The sequence below is a fragment of the Neophocaena asiaeorientalis genome, unplaced genomic scaffold (genome assembly GCF_003031525.2).
Source record: "Neophocaena asiaeorientalis asiaeorientalis breed wild unplaced genomic scaffold, Neophocaena_asiaeorientalis_V1.1 scaffold198, whole genome shotgun sequence".
In the NCBI taxonomy this organism is placed as follows: domain Eukaryota; kingdom Metazoa; phylum Chordata; class Mammalia; order Artiodactyla; family Phocoenidae; genus Neophocaena; species Neophocaena asiaeorientalis.
In genome coordinates, this window is record NW_020175221.1 from 7,675,150 (window position 1) to 7,694,326 (window position 19,177).

General features: G+C 50.7%; 2 protein-coding genes across 2 annotated transcripts; both read left to right on the forward strand.

Annotated features, from left to right (window-relative positions):
* The first annotated feature begins 6,024 nt into the window (after window positions 1-6,024).
* CCNO (cyclin O) lies at window positions 6,025-8,153 on the forward strand. The gene is made up of 3 exons (XM_024765332.1): window positions 6,025-6,399; window positions 7,035-7,220; window positions 7,668-8,153. Exons 1-3 carry the CDS (start codon window positions 6,025-6,027, stop codon window positions 8,151-8,153), a joined length of 1,047 nt encoding a protein of 348 aa, XP_024621100.1.
* A 4,252-nt stretch (window positions 8,154-12,405) lies between these two features.
* Window positions 12,406-18,726, forward strand: MCIDAS (multiciliate differentiation and DNA synthesis associated cell cycle protein). Its single transcript, XM_024765330.1, has 7 exons — window positions 12,406-12,522; window positions 12,610-12,706; window positions 12,887-12,978; window positions 16,228-16,300; window positions 16,868-17,079; window positions 17,918-18,028; window positions 18,286-18,726. The coding sequence occupies exons 1-7, from the start codon at window positions 12,406-12,408 to the stop codon at window positions 18,724-18,726; spliced, it is 1,143 nt and encodes a 380-aa protein (XP_024621098.1).
* Window positions 18,727-19,177: the final 451 nt, after the last annotated feature.

Genomic DNA, 19,177 nt, shown 5'->3' on the forward strand with positions numbered 1-19,177 from the left:
GATATCATATGGTATTTATCTTTCTTTTTCTGACTTACTTCACTTAGTATGATAATCTCTAGTTGCATCCATGTTGCTTCATCGTCATTCTTTTTAATGGCTACACAATATTCTGTTTTTTAGATGTCCTTTATTGAAGACAATTAATATTTTGCTTTTAACAAGGATACTGCAATAAGTATCCTTTTATAAATGTTTACAGATCTTGCCAAATGGTCTTCCAAAATGGTTGTACCAATTTACACTCTCACCAACAATATATTGAGGCCCTATTTCCCTATATCCTCTTATCAAAGGTTTGGACTTTCATCAATCAGATTAAGTGCAAAATAATATCTCATGATAGTTTTAATTTGCATTTTTTCTTATTATGAGTGAATTTGAGCATCTTTTCATATGAGACACATTTTCCTGTGGACTATCTATTCAAACATTTTCTCATTTTTCTATTAGAGTGCCACTCTTTCTTACTGATTTTATAGAAGTTCTTTAGATTTTAAGAAAATTGGGCTTAAGAAAAAAGGAAAGAAACAGCTAACACAGATAAAACATGAAAAAAAGAAAATTAGGCTCAAGTCTGTGACATAAGTTACAAGTATTTTTCCAGTTTTGACTGAAAATATATCTTTCCCTGTAAAAACATTTTTTTTACTTTTACATAATCAAATTTATCAATCTTTTCTTTTATAGTCTCTTGGTTTTGTGTCATAATTACCCATTCTGAGAATATCACAAAATCTGAGGCATGCCACTTTACCATCTACCATCATGAGCAAATCTCCTTAGATACCTCACTACCTGGGGGGACAAGCACAAGAGAGAAACATTTCCTTCTCACAGATTACCAAAAATTTCCCCCTTATTGTGGTTTCTTTTGGGGAAGGCACACCTTTTCTCCAAGCAAACAACACCAGGAATGACCTCAGTCTTCAGGTAAGACTGCTCTCTATACACTGGTAGTAGCTCAATAAAGCTATATAATACATTCCTAAAACAAGTCTGATAGTAAAAACAACATCTTGACTGTTTCATAAGTAAATGTCAACACCCTAAATGTTATATCCACAGTGCTAGAAGGGCTGTTCCCTCCTGATACCCCTGAGTCTACATGGGCAACCCCACCGTCTAAAAGGAAAACAGAGTGAGTATCAGACTACAACCACAGTTTGAGGAAGTGCTTTGAAGGCTCACTGAAGCAAGTCACTTAGTCTCCTAGATTTCAAGAGAGCTGGGGCCTGGGTTGGCCTCAAGCATAATTATGCTACTGTGCTTACTACTCTTTTAGTTTTTCTGATCCAGGCCCTGGAAGGACAGGCTGCTGCTGGAGACCTCCCAACCCAATATTACATCTTCCTTCTCATAGCTGGAATTCAGCATCTGAATGTGGCAAAAAGACATACACTTTACAGAAGTAAAATTTCTTAAATGCTAGCCCAGGTAATGCTTATTTGGAGGGCTATATCTTTAGTTCAACACTCCAAAGACCCACCTCAGATCTCAAATGAAGTCCAGTGGAACTGTAATATGAATAGCAGCCTCCTTGCTCCTTACAGCTATAAACACTTATCACCGTATAAGTCAGATACATATGAGATATTATATATATGTAATACATATGTTATACATATCAACAAACTGGATGACAGGTATTATTTTCCTTAGCCACCCTGGATGGCAAAATAACCCACATACCTCAGCTGGAAAAACTCAATAATTATAGCAGCACATAACTCATATTGAGTACTATGCGGGCACATTATATGCTTTATCTAATCCACACAACAATTTTATGGGATACTCTTACTACCTTATTTTTTTGTTTAACAGCTGGGGAAACTGAGGAATAAAAAGGTTGAGTAACTTGCCCATGTTTACAGAGCTTGTGCACTGCATACCCAGGCTTAAAACCCAAGGAGTTTGACTCCAGAGCCAAAGCTCTTAACCATTACATGCTACCACCTGTGCCAGGCAGATTGCCACAGGTGGATGTGAGCTGGGAGAAAAAGTACACGTATGCACTAAGGGAGAAGCAATGCACTTGAGCATGTGTACTGAACCCTTAATGAACTGGTAATTGGCAAAGCACCAGGAAGGCAGGTAACAAAGGGATGGCCTTTTCCCCAGGTGTGGATGCCTGTGGGCATTTAGACGTGTAAGTAAAATGTCTGGCTTTTTAAAATGTGCTGAAAATTCCTGCCCTTTGTTTACCAAATACCAGCAAAACTTGTCTGATTTCAAGTACCTTAAATACTTCTCAATTTGGGCACTTAAATACATTAATAGAAAATAGAGTCTTAAGCAAGTATTTTTAGTGACATCAAAACCGAGTTTAAAGATCATGTGAGGTACCAACAAAGTTGTCCATATCTAAGTAGCAGCCCACTTGCTTTGTTTGCTGAAACAAGGTACTGTGAGGAAATGCGATCTTCCTACTTCAGTCCCCCAATCCTAGACATGGGGCAGCATGAGGGTAGGGGCTTTGACAGAAGCTAAAGTGCTAAACTGGAAAAAAAAAAAAAAAAGACAACGTTGGTTCCATTATATTAATACTCACTTGCAGATTTCATAAACAACACCTGAAAATAAGCAGTGTCAAATCGTGGCTAAGCAGCTTTCATCACAGCAGCCTGGGTTTAATTAGGTTTTACATTTTTAAAGTATTTTAGGTTTGCCTAGTGCCTTTAAGGTGCATTGGGCCCTGGTCCCAGAAAGATTAAAAAACAGAAATTAATTTTAAAGACCCTTCATAGGGAAAATAAAATGCCCTTAGCTTGAACCACAAATACTGTACATAAAGGCCTCCAGTTTCTTTTCCTCCAATCCATTTTCCACGTATCAGAGTAATTTTTTTAAAACAAAAGACAGATCGTGTTTCTCCCTTGGTCAAGCATCTTCAGTCGCTTCAGGTAAAGTCTAAACCTTTAACGTAGCCTACAAGGAACTGCACGATCTTGCTATTGAAGGAGTAGAGCATGGTGATTATGGAGCAAAGAGCTAGGCTGTCTCCATTTGAATCCAGTTCTGCCATTTACCAGCTGCATGACCTTGGGTAAATTACTTTTCCTGTCTATGCCTCAGTTTTTCTTCTCTGTAAAATGGGGATAATAATAGAATCCATCTCATAGAGTTGTGAAGATAAAGTGAGTATAATACATACATATAAAAAGCACAACACAATCCCTGGCACATAAGAAGTTTTATATATTAGCTACTATCTCTTATCTCCCTTGTTTCTTCTCCTCCTTTCCCCCCAACTCTGTGTTCCAGCCATTCTGCATCAGATAGGCCCTAGAATGTCCCAGGAATCATGCTTCCAGACCTTCCCACATCCTGTTTCTCTATTTTAAATACTTGCGGCCAAATCTCCCTCTTATCTTCTTTCCACCCCCATCCTTCTATCTTTGCTTAACCACCACTTGCTTTGGGAAGCCTTTCCAGTCCAGGCCAGTTGTTTCTAATATGGGCTTCCACAGCCCCAGGTAGGACTGCCAGAGGTTAGGAGGTCCAGTTAAATATGAACGTCAGATAAACAATAAATACTCTTCTAGCATAAGTATGCCCCATGCAATATTGGGATTTCAGATAAACAATGAATGAATTTTTAGTAAAAATAGGTACTATGCAATATTTGAGATACTAAACACTTATTTATCTGACTTTTGAATTTAACTGGAGTCCTGTATTTCATCTGTCAACCCCACACCCGGGAGATCCTCCATCATAACCCTTACTACACTTCAGTAATTTAAAAAGTACGACAAGTGGTTTTGTTTCCCCCACTACAGTGATAGCTGTGCAAGGGCAGGGCCCAGGCAGCCATGCTAACTGTTTTAGACCTGGCATGGCAGGCATTCCACAAGTACCGAGGAATAGAGCCATCAGGCCAAAGCTCAGGCACCCCCTATTACGAGTTAACTCTAACGGCAGGCAAACTCTCTGGGAGGACAAAGCCTTTTCAACAAGGTACCGCTAGCCTCTTGTCCACAGGTGGGTAAAATGATGGTACTGCTTTTCAGAATATCTCGTGTGATAATATCGATTCCCCAATGCCAGTTATAAGATGACCCCACTACTTTGTATTCAAAAAAGGACTCTGAGTTTTCATACCTATTTCACTTGACTCTTAAGGCAAGTATTAATATCCACAACTAACAGGTGAGGAAACAGAGGCTCAGAGAAGGTAAGCAGCTTGCCCAAGATGACCAATCAAAGAGAGCGACCATTTTAACCCGAGGAGCTGACTGTGCACTCCTCCCACCATACCACATGGCCATCTGGACCAATTTAAAGAATCATAATTCTTAGGTCCTTCCTCCTCACCTAGACACCCTCTCAAAGAAGTCTGATACCTGACTCCGCTCCACAGATTTAATTGCTCCTCCTACAAAAGTTCCCCAACAATTGCCTGAGAAGAGACAGGGAGGCCTGGCATCTGTATTTTGAAATACAGGTAAGTCTTAGCTAATCTCTCATGTTATAAATGACATTATTTAGGTCTGAAGACTAAAGACCTTGCTCAGAATTACAGGAAAAGAGGAGGAACACTGACTGGAACCTGAAATCTGTCCCTTCTCTTTTACCTGAATCTCTAGAAGACACCACCCCACACTCCGCTAAATTTCTGGGGACAAAGATTTACATTTTGATTACATATATTTGTCAACTTTCTTCTGGAATGAAAAATGGCTGAACCCGCTCGCCAAACAGCACCTAGTAACTCACCTCTTCGAGCACCTCTGCAAAATTCATCAGCCGGAGGGTATGTGGGCTTTCTGCCACTGGGAGATGCCTGTAAGACTGACTAGATGCTACTTGTGCCCCTTCTCCTAAAGGGTCTGAGCCCGAGGGAGATTCACTCAGGCCGGAGAAGGACTGCCGCTTCTACTAGAACAGGAAGCTGCCACGTCTAGTCCAGTCTCTCTCACCTCCCCCGCTCCAGCTCTACTTCCGTAGGCTTCTGAAGGAAGCTTCCTCAAAGGAAACTTCCACTTTGAAGCAGCGGAAACAGGAAGCAGGGAATAACCAAGAAAGATTGCGCCGCGCGGAGCAGGGGGTCAGAAGCTAATGACCTAGAACATAGCAGGCGGTGAGTAATTTAATAAAGCTAGAAATGCAACCCTCCAACAATGGTAAGTTCTTAAACGGCTGCAGCTTACTTGGTTTGGGGGGAAAGTGCGGAGAAAATATCACAGGACTGCAGACCTGCTGTTGGAGGTTCCTCGGGCAGCCTTCTGTTTGGAGCACGAATACCGGCTGGCTGGCTGGACTGGCCCCTAGATATGCAGCAGCATCGAGGAACCTAAGGAGGCTGTGCTCCCCAGCCCGGCGGAAGGAAGGATACTGGCTCCTCAGGTCCTGCCTAAAACGAAAATCACAAACGCAACTGAATTATAATTATTGTTTGTACGGGTCACTGAAGAAAACGTCTGTGCTGACAGAATTCTAGCTGGAGCCTTCGTTTGGAGCTCGGAAGCGGACCTTTACAAAATTACCGACCTGGTTACAGCCGGCATAGAAGGTTCTCGCAGTTGTCAAAACCATCTGGCCAAGGACGAGGAGATGTCCCTCAGGGGAATCTCTTTCCCGGGCGCGGTTAGATCCCCTCATCTGGATACGGCGTCCACCTGGCCTAGCTGCCGCCCCACCCCACCGCTACCCCACGCCGCGCGCGCTCAGCTCCTGCTGCAACCCGAGCTCAGTTGCCCGGGTAACAAGGGATGCACACGGAGCGGGCCGCTCAACGCGAGTGCGCCCTGCGCGCTGTAGCTCCTCCTCCCCCTTGCAGACCCCGGCGGCTGAGTGTGCCAGCAGCGCGCTCGGGAGCGGGTCTTTAGCCGGGAAAGCGCGGTTCTCGTGCCGCTCTGGGCTCAGCCAGTGAGAAGCCGGGGGTGTGGCTGAGGGAACCTGCAGGCAGAGTACTTATGGGCTCGCCGCGGGTCAGGCCTGGCCTCTTCCGCACTCTCGCGCACGCGTGCCCACCCCCACCGCAGCCGGGGAGTCGTAGAACGGCCACCCGGCTTTATCATGGTGACCCCCTGCTCCACCAGCCCTGTGAGTCCCGCCGCCCGGGCTGGGAGGCGGGACGACCAGAACCTCCGTGCCCCGGTGAAGAAGAGCAGGCGCCCACGCCTCCGGAGGAAGCAGCCGCTGCAGCCGCTGAACCCGTGCCCGCTACCCGGAGACTCTGGCGTCTGCGACCTGTTCGAGTCCCCCAGCTCCGGCTCGGATGGTGCAGACAGCCCCGCGGCGCGAGGCTGCAGCCCCCTACCCGGTCCTGCCCAGCAGCTGGTGCAGCTTGATCTACAGACCTTCCGCGACTACGGTCAGAGCTGCTACGCCTTCCGCAAGGCGCGGGAAAGACACTACCACCCGCGGGAGTCATTGGCGCGGCAGCCACAAGTGAGGCGCTGGTAGACCCAGCTCTCCACCGCCGCTCCTCTTCTTTTCCCGGGCTCTCTCCTTTTCTAATCTGTCTGCCCTCCGCGGCGCCCCGGCCCTCGCCAGCCCGACTTCTGCCCCCGGTCCGAGCGGGAAGGGGCTTTGGCGGGCCGGGCCACCAGCCTCATTTTACAGATGGAGAAAAGCGAGGCCTGGACGGCTTAAGTGACCTGCCCGAAGTCTCCAAACTGTTTAGCAGGGACGCAGTAGAATGCGGATTAGTTAAGACAGTTTCTAGGTTCGAGTCCAGACTCCTACCGACCCCGGCAAGTTACTTCACAGTCCTAAACTTGTTTCTTCATTTGCAAATTGGTGACCTCCCTGCCCCCACTGATTGCTGAGAGTATTACACGAGGTAACGTGTATCCGCGCTCGGCACGGTGCCAGGCACGAATCCCGGCGGCCTGGCTCCTAGCCCTGCCTGTGCTATTTCCACAGCAGCGCGGCCCACCTCTTTCCGTTTCCAGCGCCTTTAGGTTTTTCCTCTGTTTCCTGCCTCCCTCCGGGGACGCTCCCTAGGTCTTCGTGCCCTGTCCCTTCCACAGCCGCTCTCAGCCCTAGGCTCAACTGGCCCGCCTCCCTTCTCCCTCCGGCAGGTAACGGCGGAATCCCGCTGTAAGCTGCTCAGCTGGCTAATCCCCGTGCACCGCCAGTTCGGCCTCTCCTTCGAGTCGCTGTGCCTGACGGTGAACACTCTGGACCGCTTCCTTATCACCACGCCTGTGGCTGCAGACTGCTTCCAGCTGCTCGGGGTCACGTCCCTGCTCATCGCTTGCAAACAGGTACTTCCACGCGGGGTCTGGGGCGGGGAGCCAGACTCCCGGCCGCTCTCTGGCCGCGCGGCTCTTCAGTGCACACGGCTGAGTGCAGGGTTCCCTGAGCTCATTTTGCAAGCTTACATACCCCACAGCCTTAACTACAGAATTCCCTCCAAAACGAACAATCCTTTCACCCAGCCCGCAAAGAAATAGGCCGCGTGTCAACAGCTCTCTCTAGCCCCTCTATTCTAGTCTCCGAAAAAAAAAAAAATTCAAAATTTCTCAAACCTGTTTTCAGCGTTGCGCTGGAAGTACACCCCAGATGATTACAGTGGAAGTATGGAGAGGCGAAGCCCCAAATATCTCGCTGGAAGGGATGGGGGAAGTCCTGGTTTTCTCCCGGGTGTGAGACTGGGTGGGCCTCCGGCCCTGGATGCTGCGCAGCGAGGGATGAGCGCCCCTGTGTTACAGGTGGAGGTGCACCCGCCGCTCGTGAAGCAGCTCCTGGCCCTGTGCTGCGGCGCCTTCTCCCGGCAGCAGCTCTGCAACCTCGAGTGCATCGTGCTGCACAAACTGCACTTCAGCCTGGGCGCGCCGACCATCAGCTTCTTCCTGGAGCATTTCACGCACGCACGCGTGGAGGCCGGGCAGGCAGAGGTGTCCGAAGCCCTGGAAGCGCAAGCCCTGGCGCGCGGGGTGGCGGAGCTGAGCCTGGCTGACTACGCTTTCACCAGCTACACCCCCTCCCTGCTGGCCGTCTGTTGCCTGGCGCTGGCGGACCGTATGCTGCAGCTCCCTCGCCCGATGGACTTGCGCCTGGGCGGGCACCCCGAGGCGGCGCTGCAGGACTGCCTGGGCAAGCTGCAGCTACTGGTGGCCATAAACAGAACGTCCCTGACTCACATGCTGCCCCTCCAGATCTGCGAGAAGTGCAGCCTGTCCCCGAGCTTGAAATGAAGTAGACCCTTGGTCTCCTTTGATCCCCTGGCCTGGCTGCTGGACCTCTCCCATTGCTTTGAAAGAGTGCAGTATTGGCCCAGAGAGAAGGGTTCAGTCCTCCCACTTGGTCACCAGGTCATCCTGCAGGTGGCAAATAGTGTACGATTGTGGGGTTTCATTGTTTATTTATTTTGCTAACATCGCACGAGAGAAGAGACGAATCTTTCCCCAATAAACAGGCTGTCTGTGGTGGTTTGTCTGAATACTACCAATGCGAGTGTCCACGAAGAGGGAAGGTGAAGGCAATCCGGGAATAGAGGCGGTCAGCAACCATGGAGGGTTCCTCCCTCCCCCCAGGCATCTCTGTTTGGGAACACCAGGTTTGGAGAGGTTCCTGTAGACCGAGGTTCCAGTTACAAGGCAAGTCAGGATCACTTGTTGGCCTGTAACTGGTGACCTTGTTAGGCTGAGGACTGCTAGAGGTTCAAAGGGCGAGGTGGGGTGTGAGGCTGAAAAGAACCCACAGCAGTCCATGTTGTCTAGCGGGGCCAGGGGGCACACTGCTGGTGCAGAAGATCCCAGGCTGAGAAGCTTTGGGGACTGCAGTCCCACTAGCTAGGGCAACCAAGAGTTACCCTGACAACTGCCAGATGTGGGAAAATGAAGGCTTTGCAGGCAGTTATGGCCATTGCAAATTGAGTCCATTTATCCTGCAATCACATGTTGAACAGTTCTCTCTTGTCTTACACCTACTATGTGTGAGCCCATGGTAACAATGGTGCAATAGTAATCATGGCTATCATTGAGTGCTTACATGTACCAGGCACAGTGTTCAGCATTCATTATTTCAATCCTTCAGCAGTTCTAAGGCAGCGTCTATTATCCCATTTTTCAGAGAAGGACACTGGGCCGCAGAGAGGTTAAACACTAGTGGAGCAGCCAGGATTTGAAGGCAGGTGATCTGAGTCCAGAGTTCCACCCTTTGCCACATGCTCAATTTCCTCCACTTACAGGTTTCTGGAAATGCTAAAAAAAAAAAAAACACCTCTTCCCAAGGTAGGTGTGGGACAAGTGATCTGTTCAGTGCCCTCCATTTAATAGGGACTATGGAGAACATATTTGGAGAGCCAGTACAGTCCTTGCCTCTAGTCATGTCACAGGAGTCATTTTACAGATGGGGAAAGTGAGTCAAGAAATGTGACAGAGGCTTGCTGGAGTTCTGTGACTCCACAGCTGTCCCATCATCTTCATTCTCACTGTTGTGAATCTGCTGTAGACCCTGAATCTGTAACCTCCAGCAACGTCTCTGAGCCCAATCGCTAACTGATAGTGGGGCTATTATGAAGCTTAAATGAGATTGCTATGAGGTAGTATAAAGTAGTGCTTAAACACTTGGACTCTGGAGTCAATTTGCTGTGTGACCTTAAGCAAGTCACATATCTATGCTTAAGTCTTTCCTGTAAACATGAGAGTAACAGTAGCATTTACCTGGTAGTGTTGAGTTATGGATTTAATGAGATGTTCTCTACAAACCCCTCAGCACAGGTCCTGCCTGGCACATAGCAAGTCTTCAAGAAGCCTAGGGGCTTCCCTGGTGGCGCAGTGGTTAAGAATCCGCCTGCCAGTGCAGGGGACATGGGTTCGAGCCCTGGTCCGGGAAGATCCCACATGCCGCGGAGCAACTAAGCCCGTGCGCCACAACTACTGAGCCTGCGCTCTAGAGCCCGTGTGCAGCCCGCTAGCCTAGAGCCCGTGCTCTGCAACGAGAGAAGCTACCCAATGAGAAGCCCGGGCACCAACGAAGAATAGCCCCTGCTTGTGGCAACTAGCGAAAAGCTTGTGGGCAGCAACAAAGACCCAACGCAGCCAAAAAAAAAAAAAAAAAAAGGCTAGTGGCAGCCTGCATAATGATGGGGTGTGGGGAAGGAGTTACACAGGAAAAAAAAACTTGGTGAAAAAATAGAGATAAAGCAAATACAGGAAAATGTTAATGCTACTGTTGTTCATTGTACTGTGTTTTTCAAATTTTCTGTATGGTTGAAAAAATAAAGTTTTGGCGGAATAAACTCAGTCATGTTCTACTGCATTTAGAATAAATCTAAATATATGACAAATGGCACAAATAAAAAGCAAACTCAAAACATACTTAGAGAAATTTCCTTGCACTTCTTGTGCACCCAAGTACTCTCCAGAGACAGGAGCACCTTATGAACGCTTCTCTCCTGATATGTTGATATGCTAAGCTCTCCAGGAACTTTCTCCTCCTTGGCTCAAGGAGGGGGAAGTGGTGATCCCCGAGCTGTTTGAGGAAAAGCTGGTCTGTGATGGTGAAAAGGAGGAGGAAAATCATATCACCTGTTCCAAGTGCCAAAATATCTGGAGCTCTCAGCCTGGCTATTAGGGGATGGGGTACCTCTGCAAAAGTGATTTTGGGGGGAGTTGTCTTCACCAGCATTTACTCAGCTAAGATTGATATGGGGGATTTGGTTCCAGAATCATCCAGACCAGGAATCATGTAATCATGCTATTCCAGCTCCTGTTGCCACAGACAATCTACTGTACATTTTTATGCACAATGCCCATATTTTTCTACTCCAGTGTGGAACTCATTGATGGAAAATGGGCCTGTTTTGGATCTTGCCATGTGTAGAGATCTCCCCAAAACTCAGCTAAGAGCTTCCCCACTCCTTTTGCAGACTGGGAAGCCATTAAGGATAGGGGTGGGGAATGGACTGACTAGTGGCTAAGGCTACTCAGGAACCAGAGGAAGTAAGAGACAAAGCCAGCAAGAGGCTGTGGGAGGCTGCAGGTGCAGCTGAAAAGGCACTTCAAAACAGCAACATTAATTTATCCACACCAAGCACCAGTCGCATTACAAAAACAATCTCATCTCACAGCAACTCCTCTGAAGTTAGTGTTATGTTTTTCCAAAAGAACTGGGGTTCAGTTATCTGGTGGAGCCTGGGTTCCGACCCTAAAGCCAGAGCTTCTTCCTCACCATCAGCGACACCACACCAACTCTAGCTGGCTGACCTCACTGGTTCCTGCATCTATAGATGCCTCAGAGTCTCTAAGTCTATTCTAACTATATCACTGGATTGCTTTCCATCACTGTTAGGGGGATCTTGTTTATTAATCCAGATAATAAGTGCAAATTAAAGAGGATCTTTCACTACTCCTATGAGGTGTAAGGCACCAAGTTAAGGTGCCCAATAGGGGGGGTCACAAAGATTTCAATTTCAGATGATTGTTCAAACTGTATGGATATAAGAGTGGTCCTGAAAGAGACCCCTCACCCAAGGATCTAGAGATGCCCCTTCCTGGGAGAGGCTTCCGGCTTGGGAAGAGGAGCGAAGACTCTGGCTGAGTCAACAAGGCCGGTTGTACAGAGAGTGACCAAATGCCTCGAGCGGTAGCTGAGGCTTCTGGGGAAGAGACCTGTTTTAGGGGATTTGGGGCTGTCCACTGTGGACATGTGTGACCCTCTCTTTTAAAGGCTGTGCTCAGGTGCTGCTGCCTGAGAAAGTGCGGGGTAGAGGTAGGGGTACGGAGCGGGGCTCTAGGCAACAGACCAAGTGGATGTCAAAACCAGGGGGGCTCCCTAGCCTTGGGTGTGGGGACTTCCGTAATCTGGGGCTGTTCTGGGGAGTCCCTGCTGGACGTCTACAATACATCCCCAGCAAATCCTACATGGCGGGGCAAATGCCGGGGTCTGACTTTGGCAGTTGACACTCCAAGTTTGTTTCGTGCCTTGTGGCTGGCGTGGGAAGAAAATGAAATAAGAATCGTTAACTTTTCCATATTCCCGCTGTCCGTACGCGGAAAGGCGGTACCCAGCGTTAGGGACCAGTAGGAGTTGTCCTCCCCTCCTCTCCCTTCCTATGGCGTGGCCGGGAGGCTGCGGCGCCAACGCTAGCCAAAAGAGCGCTCGCGGGCCCCGGCCCCGCGCTCGCGGCTCCCGGGGGAAGCCGCGTTGCCAGGTTAGGTTTTAACGCCTCCGCCCGCGCACAGATTGTCCGGGGCTGAAGGCGCCACCACTGGCGCTCAGGCGCGAGCCGCCCCTCCCGCGCGGCCGTCCTCCTACTCCACCCCGCCTTCCCTCCGCACCTTCACAGTCGCCCCTTAGCCCCACCCCGGCCACACGCCTCCCCGACTTCCGGCCGGCTTCAGAGCCTCGGGAGCGCTGGGTGTCGGGTCGCCTTCCCGGCCCGGCCGCCGCCTCCGAGCAGTCGACGCGGGGCTCCAGGCCTGAAGCGGGCGGGGAGGCAGGATGCAGGCGTGCGGGGGCACCGCGGCGGGTCGCCGGGCCTTCGACAGCATTTGCCCCAATAGGATGCTGGATCCGCGAGGCCGGCCGTTCGGCAAGCCCGGGAAGCTGGAGAGGAAGGTGGGGCCGCAGGACGGAGCCGGGCAGGGTCCTCATGCTCCCGGCAGTGAGGGCTGACCCGCGTTCACCGTTTCTGTGCCCGTCTAGTTCGCCCCTGCGCGGAAGCTCTTTCTCGGTAGCAGCTGCAGCAGCCCGGTGTCGGTGTACGAGGATCCCCCAGACGCCGAGCTCGCTGCGCTGCCAGGTGATACCGGTGGTCCCTGCGCGACCCCTCGGGTTCCCCGCGCCAGGTGGGTGGGGCGCGCGGGCCTCAGAAGAGTTTTTCTCCCTGGGGTTTCGGAGTCCTGGCGGCGATGCCAGCGGCGAGCCCTTGCGGGGAGGCTTAGGGTCCGCCCGACGCGTGTTTCCGGTTCTCCCTCCGCAGCCCTCACCACCATAGACCTGCAGGACCTCGCTGACTGCTCCTCGTTACTCGGGTCCGACGCGCCGCCTAGTGGTAATTCGGCCGCCTCACAGGTACCTCTCCTGGTGGAAACTCGCGGCCTATCGAAGCCCAAACTTCGATTCGGGAGTCAGTTCTCGAGTTTCCTCAAAGAATCCTTTTGGGTGGGGAGCGCAGGCACATCTGGCTAGCAGGGGGAGATGTCCTGCAGAAATCCAAGCCTCGAGGATTAGAACTTCCTCTTCCCTCCTAGTATGTTAACGGTGGCCGCATTCTCAGAACTGTTTTGACCAGCTCTGGGCAGGGAAGCTCATCTGGAGGGCTCCCCTGCCAGATGGGTCTCCCATTCCCCTCCCCATCTATTCCTTGGAGCTGCGATAAAGCAACGTGGAGGTTGCGCACTGAGGGACCAGGTGGGTAGATGGGAGCAAAGTTGCTCTCTGGTCACCTATCTGTTCTCCCAACATGCCTTTCCCGGCCATTCATTAACCATTTTCATTCCCTGGATGTCTAAGGAGTGTGGAGATCGGAGAATAACTTCTCGATCAAGACTGGAAGAAACGAAGATAATTTACATTTGGAGGAAGTGGGAAGAGTGACAAAGGACTCGAAGAAATCTGACTGAAACCGTTGCTCTCTACAGAGATGGCCCTTCAGCAGTTGGGCACTTTATAAAAGTCCTTTTCGCCCCCTGCAAAGGCTGCTGTCACTTACTCACTCCCATGGGGCAAAGAGGCATTTCCCCCCAAAAACCTATCTTCTTACTTGCATCCCACTTCTACCACTTGCCAGGGCTGAGACTCCCCAGCCAGATGATGGCATCTCCCAGCACTGGTGTCTGGGAGGTCAGAAGCCTGCCTCATCGATGGATATGAATGCATCCATCGATGCATATGAATGGATATGAATAGCTAGATGCAGCCTCCAGGAAGGGTGCCAGTTCCAGGTTCCTGGCAGCAGGTGCTTGGGATATGAGGTTTCACGGGGACAGACCAAGTACAGAACTCTCCAGAGGAAATGACCGCCTCCTAGAACTGGGGTTGGGGTGGTGGAGCAAAGCTTCCCAGGGCCTCTCTAAGTGCCTCTTAGAATTGGGATAGAGCCTAGGGAGACTCAGGGTAGGTGGCAACTGAGAGCAGAGATTGTGAAGGCAACAGGTAAGAGTGGGAATTGCCCTGCAAAGGCCATCCTCCTGTTCTTTTAGGGTTTGGATGCTCAAATGAAAAAAGGCAATACATGAGCATCTTTCAACAGACCCAGAGGGCTACATCACGCCCTTACTCCAACATGTTTATTTTGCAAGAAAAAAGCCAAACCAAACCGAACAACAACAACAGAACCAAGCAGACTCTTGCTGAAATTTTGCTTATGTATACAGAACTTAAATTTGACATCATGCTCTGCGTTAAGTTTTTTGGTTTTGTTTTGTTTTTGTTTTTTGGCTGCTGTTTGTGTTGGAGAAATGCCAGGTTTTTACCTAATTGGGAAGATAAGATTCACAGTTTCAAGTACAGAGTTCATGCCCGATGGCCCAGGCAAGAGGTCCAGGGTTTTTCCCGCTGGAAGGCAGAACTGGTACAGAAGGAGATATATCCCTAGGGGAAGATTCTGTGGGGGAACCCCCTGGCCAGTGCACACTCTGGTTATATTTCTCTTTCCTGTTGAGGAAAGTGGACAGAGAGAGGAAGTGCTCTAGAAGTGTTTGAGGTCCAGAGTGGGCCAAGACCTGGGATAGCACAGGAGGAATCATTTCCTGGGTGGCTGTCCCTGAGAGCTGGCCTCTAGTCTCATGGTAAGGGCTTTACTCTACTGAGAGGGAGACCTTTGAGCCCTTGGGAAATGTCTCATTTCTGACTCCTTCAACCAGGGAAGAACTTGTGCTTCAGGATTTGTCTGGGGCCCTCAGTCTTTCCTTTCTAAGCTCCCTTCCCCTTACAGACTCAGTTCTCAACTGGTGCTAGAGGTTTCCCTGGTTGAAGCTCTCCTCCCTGAAGGAAACTGATACTTGTACATTCTTTGAAGTTAGAGTCAGAATAAGTTCCTCTTCTCAGAAGTATTTGAATAGTAAAGAAGGGTGTTTGGGAGAAGAATATGATTAACCCAAAGGAAAAAAAATTGATAATAGTGGAATCAGTAGAATAGATATTTCTGATGGGCATACTGAATGCACACCTCACACCATGCTCCTTGAGAGGCTTCTTTCCCCTTCCCAGAACTGTCTTCATTGGAAGCCAGGCTTTCCTAAAAGGGAAATAAAAGCTAGAGGCAATGAGGTATAGAGGAAAGAGGACTGACATAGGCACCAGCATTCTGGGACAGAAGCTCCAGTTTCACTATTTCAGAGCTGGGTGGCTTTTGACAACGCGATTTCTCTGAGCTTCAGCTTCTCCATCATGGGAGGAGTCACTTCCTGGGCCCTCCCTACTTCCTACATTGGTGTGAGAATTAACAGAGAGACTCGATGTAAAAGTTTGTGTCAACTCTGTCCACGAATTAAGGGAATAAGAAGTTTCCTGGTCACCAGCCTTTTGCAGTCTCCTTCCGTCTCACGCACCCAGGCACATTGCAGGAACCCAGGAGAGTGTCCAGTCCAAGATGCTGGAGATGCATCACGCCGTACGGGAAAAGTCAACTCCAACTTTTTGAGAAACAGAAGAGCAAGAGGGGCCACGCCTGGTGCGTGCTGAACAGAAGCACTTTCCATAGCATCCCTGGCCCCTCATATCCTAGCCTACCTTTTCTCTTTCTGTGTGGGGAGAGGTGGTTTAGTTGTGACTGAGGCTTGGCGGGATATGTGGACTCGAGTCACTGCTTTGGATGCCTCCGCACGCTGGCGGGTCTTGGTAGGAAGGAAGGTGTGTACGTACGCCATGCTCCCAGCTCTTAGAGCTGTGGCTCCTCGGCCTGTGGGAGGTAAGTCGGGGCTGAAGGTCTAAGCGGGCGCACTAGCAACGCGCCTGGTTGGCCGGTGACTGGCCAATGAGGCGGCACCGGACTATGCCGGCTGCTAGAGGCCGGACGCGGGGCGGCTGTGCTGCGCGCAGAAGGACCGACGCGCGACGCAGCAGCGCGCATTTTCAGCGCCCGGCAGGACCCTCCCGACCGGGTCCCCGCTTCGTGCGTCCCTCTCCCCACCATGGCAGTGCAAGCCTGCTGGATTCCGTATCTCGGGCAGGGCTTTGATTTTCAGGTACAAGTTTCCGCTGCGAGCGCGAGTGCATGCAGACCTGCCATCGAGCCTGGGAGGTTAACTGTCGGTCTAGGAAGTGTTCCAGACCCGCCAGACTCAACATTAACTAGTTTGTACCTCCCGTTTGTTTCAGAACCACTCCCTGCAAACGGCAGCGGACTTCGATCTGCAGGATTTCAGAGACACCGTGGATGATCTCATTGCAGGCAAGTGCAATCTCTTTGCAGTTCAATAACGGCGGGGGTGTCCTCTACCCCTCAAATCTGACTAGTTCGGATTTCGTGGTCCTGAAAGTGGTAAACCCTGTACCTGTCAACGACTCGCCAGCAACTCATCAAAGGGTTTGGCTCATCCAAATTTAGCTTCCCCCCGCCCTTTTCCTGATGGAGAAGATGAGTCGCTGGATCTATAGCGCTTTCTTAGTTTGCCCGTGTGAGTTCTGGGAGAGAGAACCCTACGCTGTGACGTGGCCTGGAAGACGCTGAGTGACAGGAGTGTGCAGAGTAGTGCATTTGTGTGACTTCAGGCAAGTTTGCCCTGGCCACCGTGGAAATCCAGTTCAGATAATCTCAACAGGCATTTATTGAGTGCCTGCTGTGTATGTACAGGATATCAGGAAGAGCCTGGGGATCGTAAGGATTGCAGAGTGAGGGGTGCTTTATTAATAAAGAAAAATCACGTAAACCCTATACCCGCGTGATATTTTGTCCCTGCAGTTAGCTGGGCACGAGTCTGAGGCTGCAAACCCAGCTCCCTCTCTTCCTCTTCATCAGACTCATCCTCTATGATGTCGCCTCCCCTGGCGGGCGGAGACTTCCCCTTCTCTCCTTGCGACGTACTGCCGTTTGGTCCCTGTCTCTCCCCACAAGACTTGCAGTCACCGCCGCTGCGCCCTCCCGACGTGCCCCCACCAGAGCAGTACTGGAAGGAGGTGGCCAACCAGAACCAGAGGGCGTTGGGGGACGCACTCGTGGAGAATAACCAAGTAGGGACACTGGGCTGGCGTCCAGGAGTCCTTGGGGCGGGGGCAGGGTATAGGGCTCCGGGAGGAAGTGGGGTTGCAGGAGCGGGAATGAGCCCCCTTGGACGTTAGAACCAGTGGACGAGTTTACGTAGCTGCTGTTGCTCCACTGGCTCTACCTCAGTTTACAACGTCACTAAGCGGGAATAATCTTACCCACCAGATTTTTTTTTTTTTTTTTTTTTGCGGTACGCGGGCCTCTCACTGTTGTGGCCTCTCCCGTTGCCGAGCACAGGCTCTGGACGCGCAGGCTCAGCGGCCATGGCTCACGGGCCCAGCCGCTCCGCGGCATGTGGGATCTTCCTGGACCGGGGCACGAACCCGTGTCCCCTGCATCGGCAGGAGGACTCTCAACCACTGCGCCACCAGGGAAGCCCCATCCACCAGATTTTTAATAGGGCCACCAATACTTATTGAAGGCTTTCTATATGCCTGGTATTGTGCTTACCAGTTTACTTTCCTCATTAATTACTCACAACCATTGAGCTAGATACTTTCACCAGCCCCATTTTACAGATAAGGAAACTGACTTATAGGAAGGTTGAACTTCTATATCTGCCTGTTGCCCAAGTCAGCACTTCTCACCGCTACACTGAGGATTAACTGAGAAACATTTTGTCTAAGTGCTCTGTAAAAATAAATAAATAAATAAATAAATAAAATTATCATTCTCACCAGTGTAAACGTCCTTGGGGCCCCAGTTTCTAATTAGACGTTAGGATCTGCGTTCAATTTATGCAGAGTGTACAGACGAGACCGAGCATGGTAGACTATCCCTGAATGTTTGGGTCTCCTCCTGCAGCTGCACGTGACGTTGACCCAGAAACAGGAGGAGATCGCCTCACTGAAGGAGCGGAACGTGCAACTGAAGGAACTCGCCAGTCGGACACGGCACCTGGCCTCGGTGCTGGATGTAAGTGGGGCGCGCGCGTGTAGAACACTGCAGAAACTCGGAAATGTTCTGTGCACCTCCCACCCAGCTCCCGGTGTTGGGAGCCGGCGGGGGTCGGGGAACGGAGAGGACCGCTGGGAGCTCGCTGAGTCACTTGCAGGCGTTGCCTAAGTCGGCCGAGTCGCGCAGTTCGAAGTGCGCCCAGGTCTCCTTTGAGCGCCCAGCACGAGGCGAGTCCGGCTGGCCCCAGGGCGGCACTCCTCCCCATCTTTTTGTAGAAGCTGATGATCACACAGTCCCGGGATTTCGGGGCGGCAGCTGAGCCCATCCCACTCAAGGCGACTTCCAAAAGGAGCCTGGAGGAGTTGTTCAGCGCTGCGGGGCAGGATTGCGCGGAAGTGGACGCCATCCTGAGGGAGATTTCCGAGCGCTGCGATGAAGCGCTGCAGAGCCGCGATCCCAAGCGGCTCCGGCTGCAGCCCGAGCCCCCGAGCACGGACGTCAGGCCTGGGAACCTGCACGGCGCCTTCCGGGGACTGCGCACAGACTGCAGCCGGAGCGCGCTGAACCTGAGCCACAGTGAGCTGGAGGAGGGCGGCTCCTTCAGCACCTCCATCCGCAGCCACAGCACCATCCGTACCCTCGCTTTCCCCCAGGGCAATGCCTTCACCATCCGGACAGCCAACGGGGGTTACAAATTCCGCTGGGTCCCCAGTTGAGCTGAGATGTGGTCCTCCGAAACACTGCCCTCTATCCAAACTGAAGCGCCTGGAAGCTAAACGGGAGTAGCTGAAACCTGGTTTCTCAGAAGAACTCCACTTGCAGAGCCGACGCCAGCCTGAAACTTTTTTTTCAGGAACAGAAACGTTTTGATACGGATGCACTGTAAAATTCTGGTACAAAATACTGTGTAGTCCCTCCCCTTTTCACAGCGAAACCGTGTGTGTATGTGTGTGTGTGTGTGTGCGTGCATATGTATGTGTATACATACGCTTATATATCACAGCCAATTTTTAAAGTGTTTATTTTTAGCAGCTTTGAATTACGTACTTTTTAGAGCTGGAAGGGACCTAAAAACTACTTAGGTATTTTATAATTGTAATAATGCCCTATTTTCATACGAAGCAAAAGGGGGCTCTAAGAAGTTAAGCAATTTTCTACAAAAAGAAG

Coding starts and splice junctions, on each gene's coding strand:
- CCNO (XM_024765332.1), top strand. CDS start 6,025: ATGGTGACCCCCTGCTCCACCAGCCCTGTGAGTCCCGCCGCCCGGGCT. Junction 6,400..7,034: donor CATTGGCGCGGCAGCCACAA/GTGAGGCGCTGG, acceptor TCCCTCCGGCAG/GTAACGGCGGAATCCCGCTG. Junction 7,221..7,667: donor TGCTCATCGCTTGCAAACAG/GTACTTCCACGC, acceptor CCTGTGTTACAG/GTGGAGGTGCACCCGCCGCT.
- MCIDAS (XM_024765330.1), top strand. CDS start 12,406: ATGCAGGCGTGCGGGGGCACCGCGGCGGGTCGCCGGGCCTTCGACAGC. Junction 12,523..12,609: donor CCGGGAAGCTGGAGAGGAAG/GTGGGGCCGCAG, acceptor GTGCCCGTCTAG/TTCGCCCCTGCGCGGAAGCT. Junction 12,979..16,227: donor GTAATTCGGCCGCCTCACAG/GTACCTCTCCTG, acceptor CGTTTGTTTCAG/AACCACTCCCTGCAAACGGC.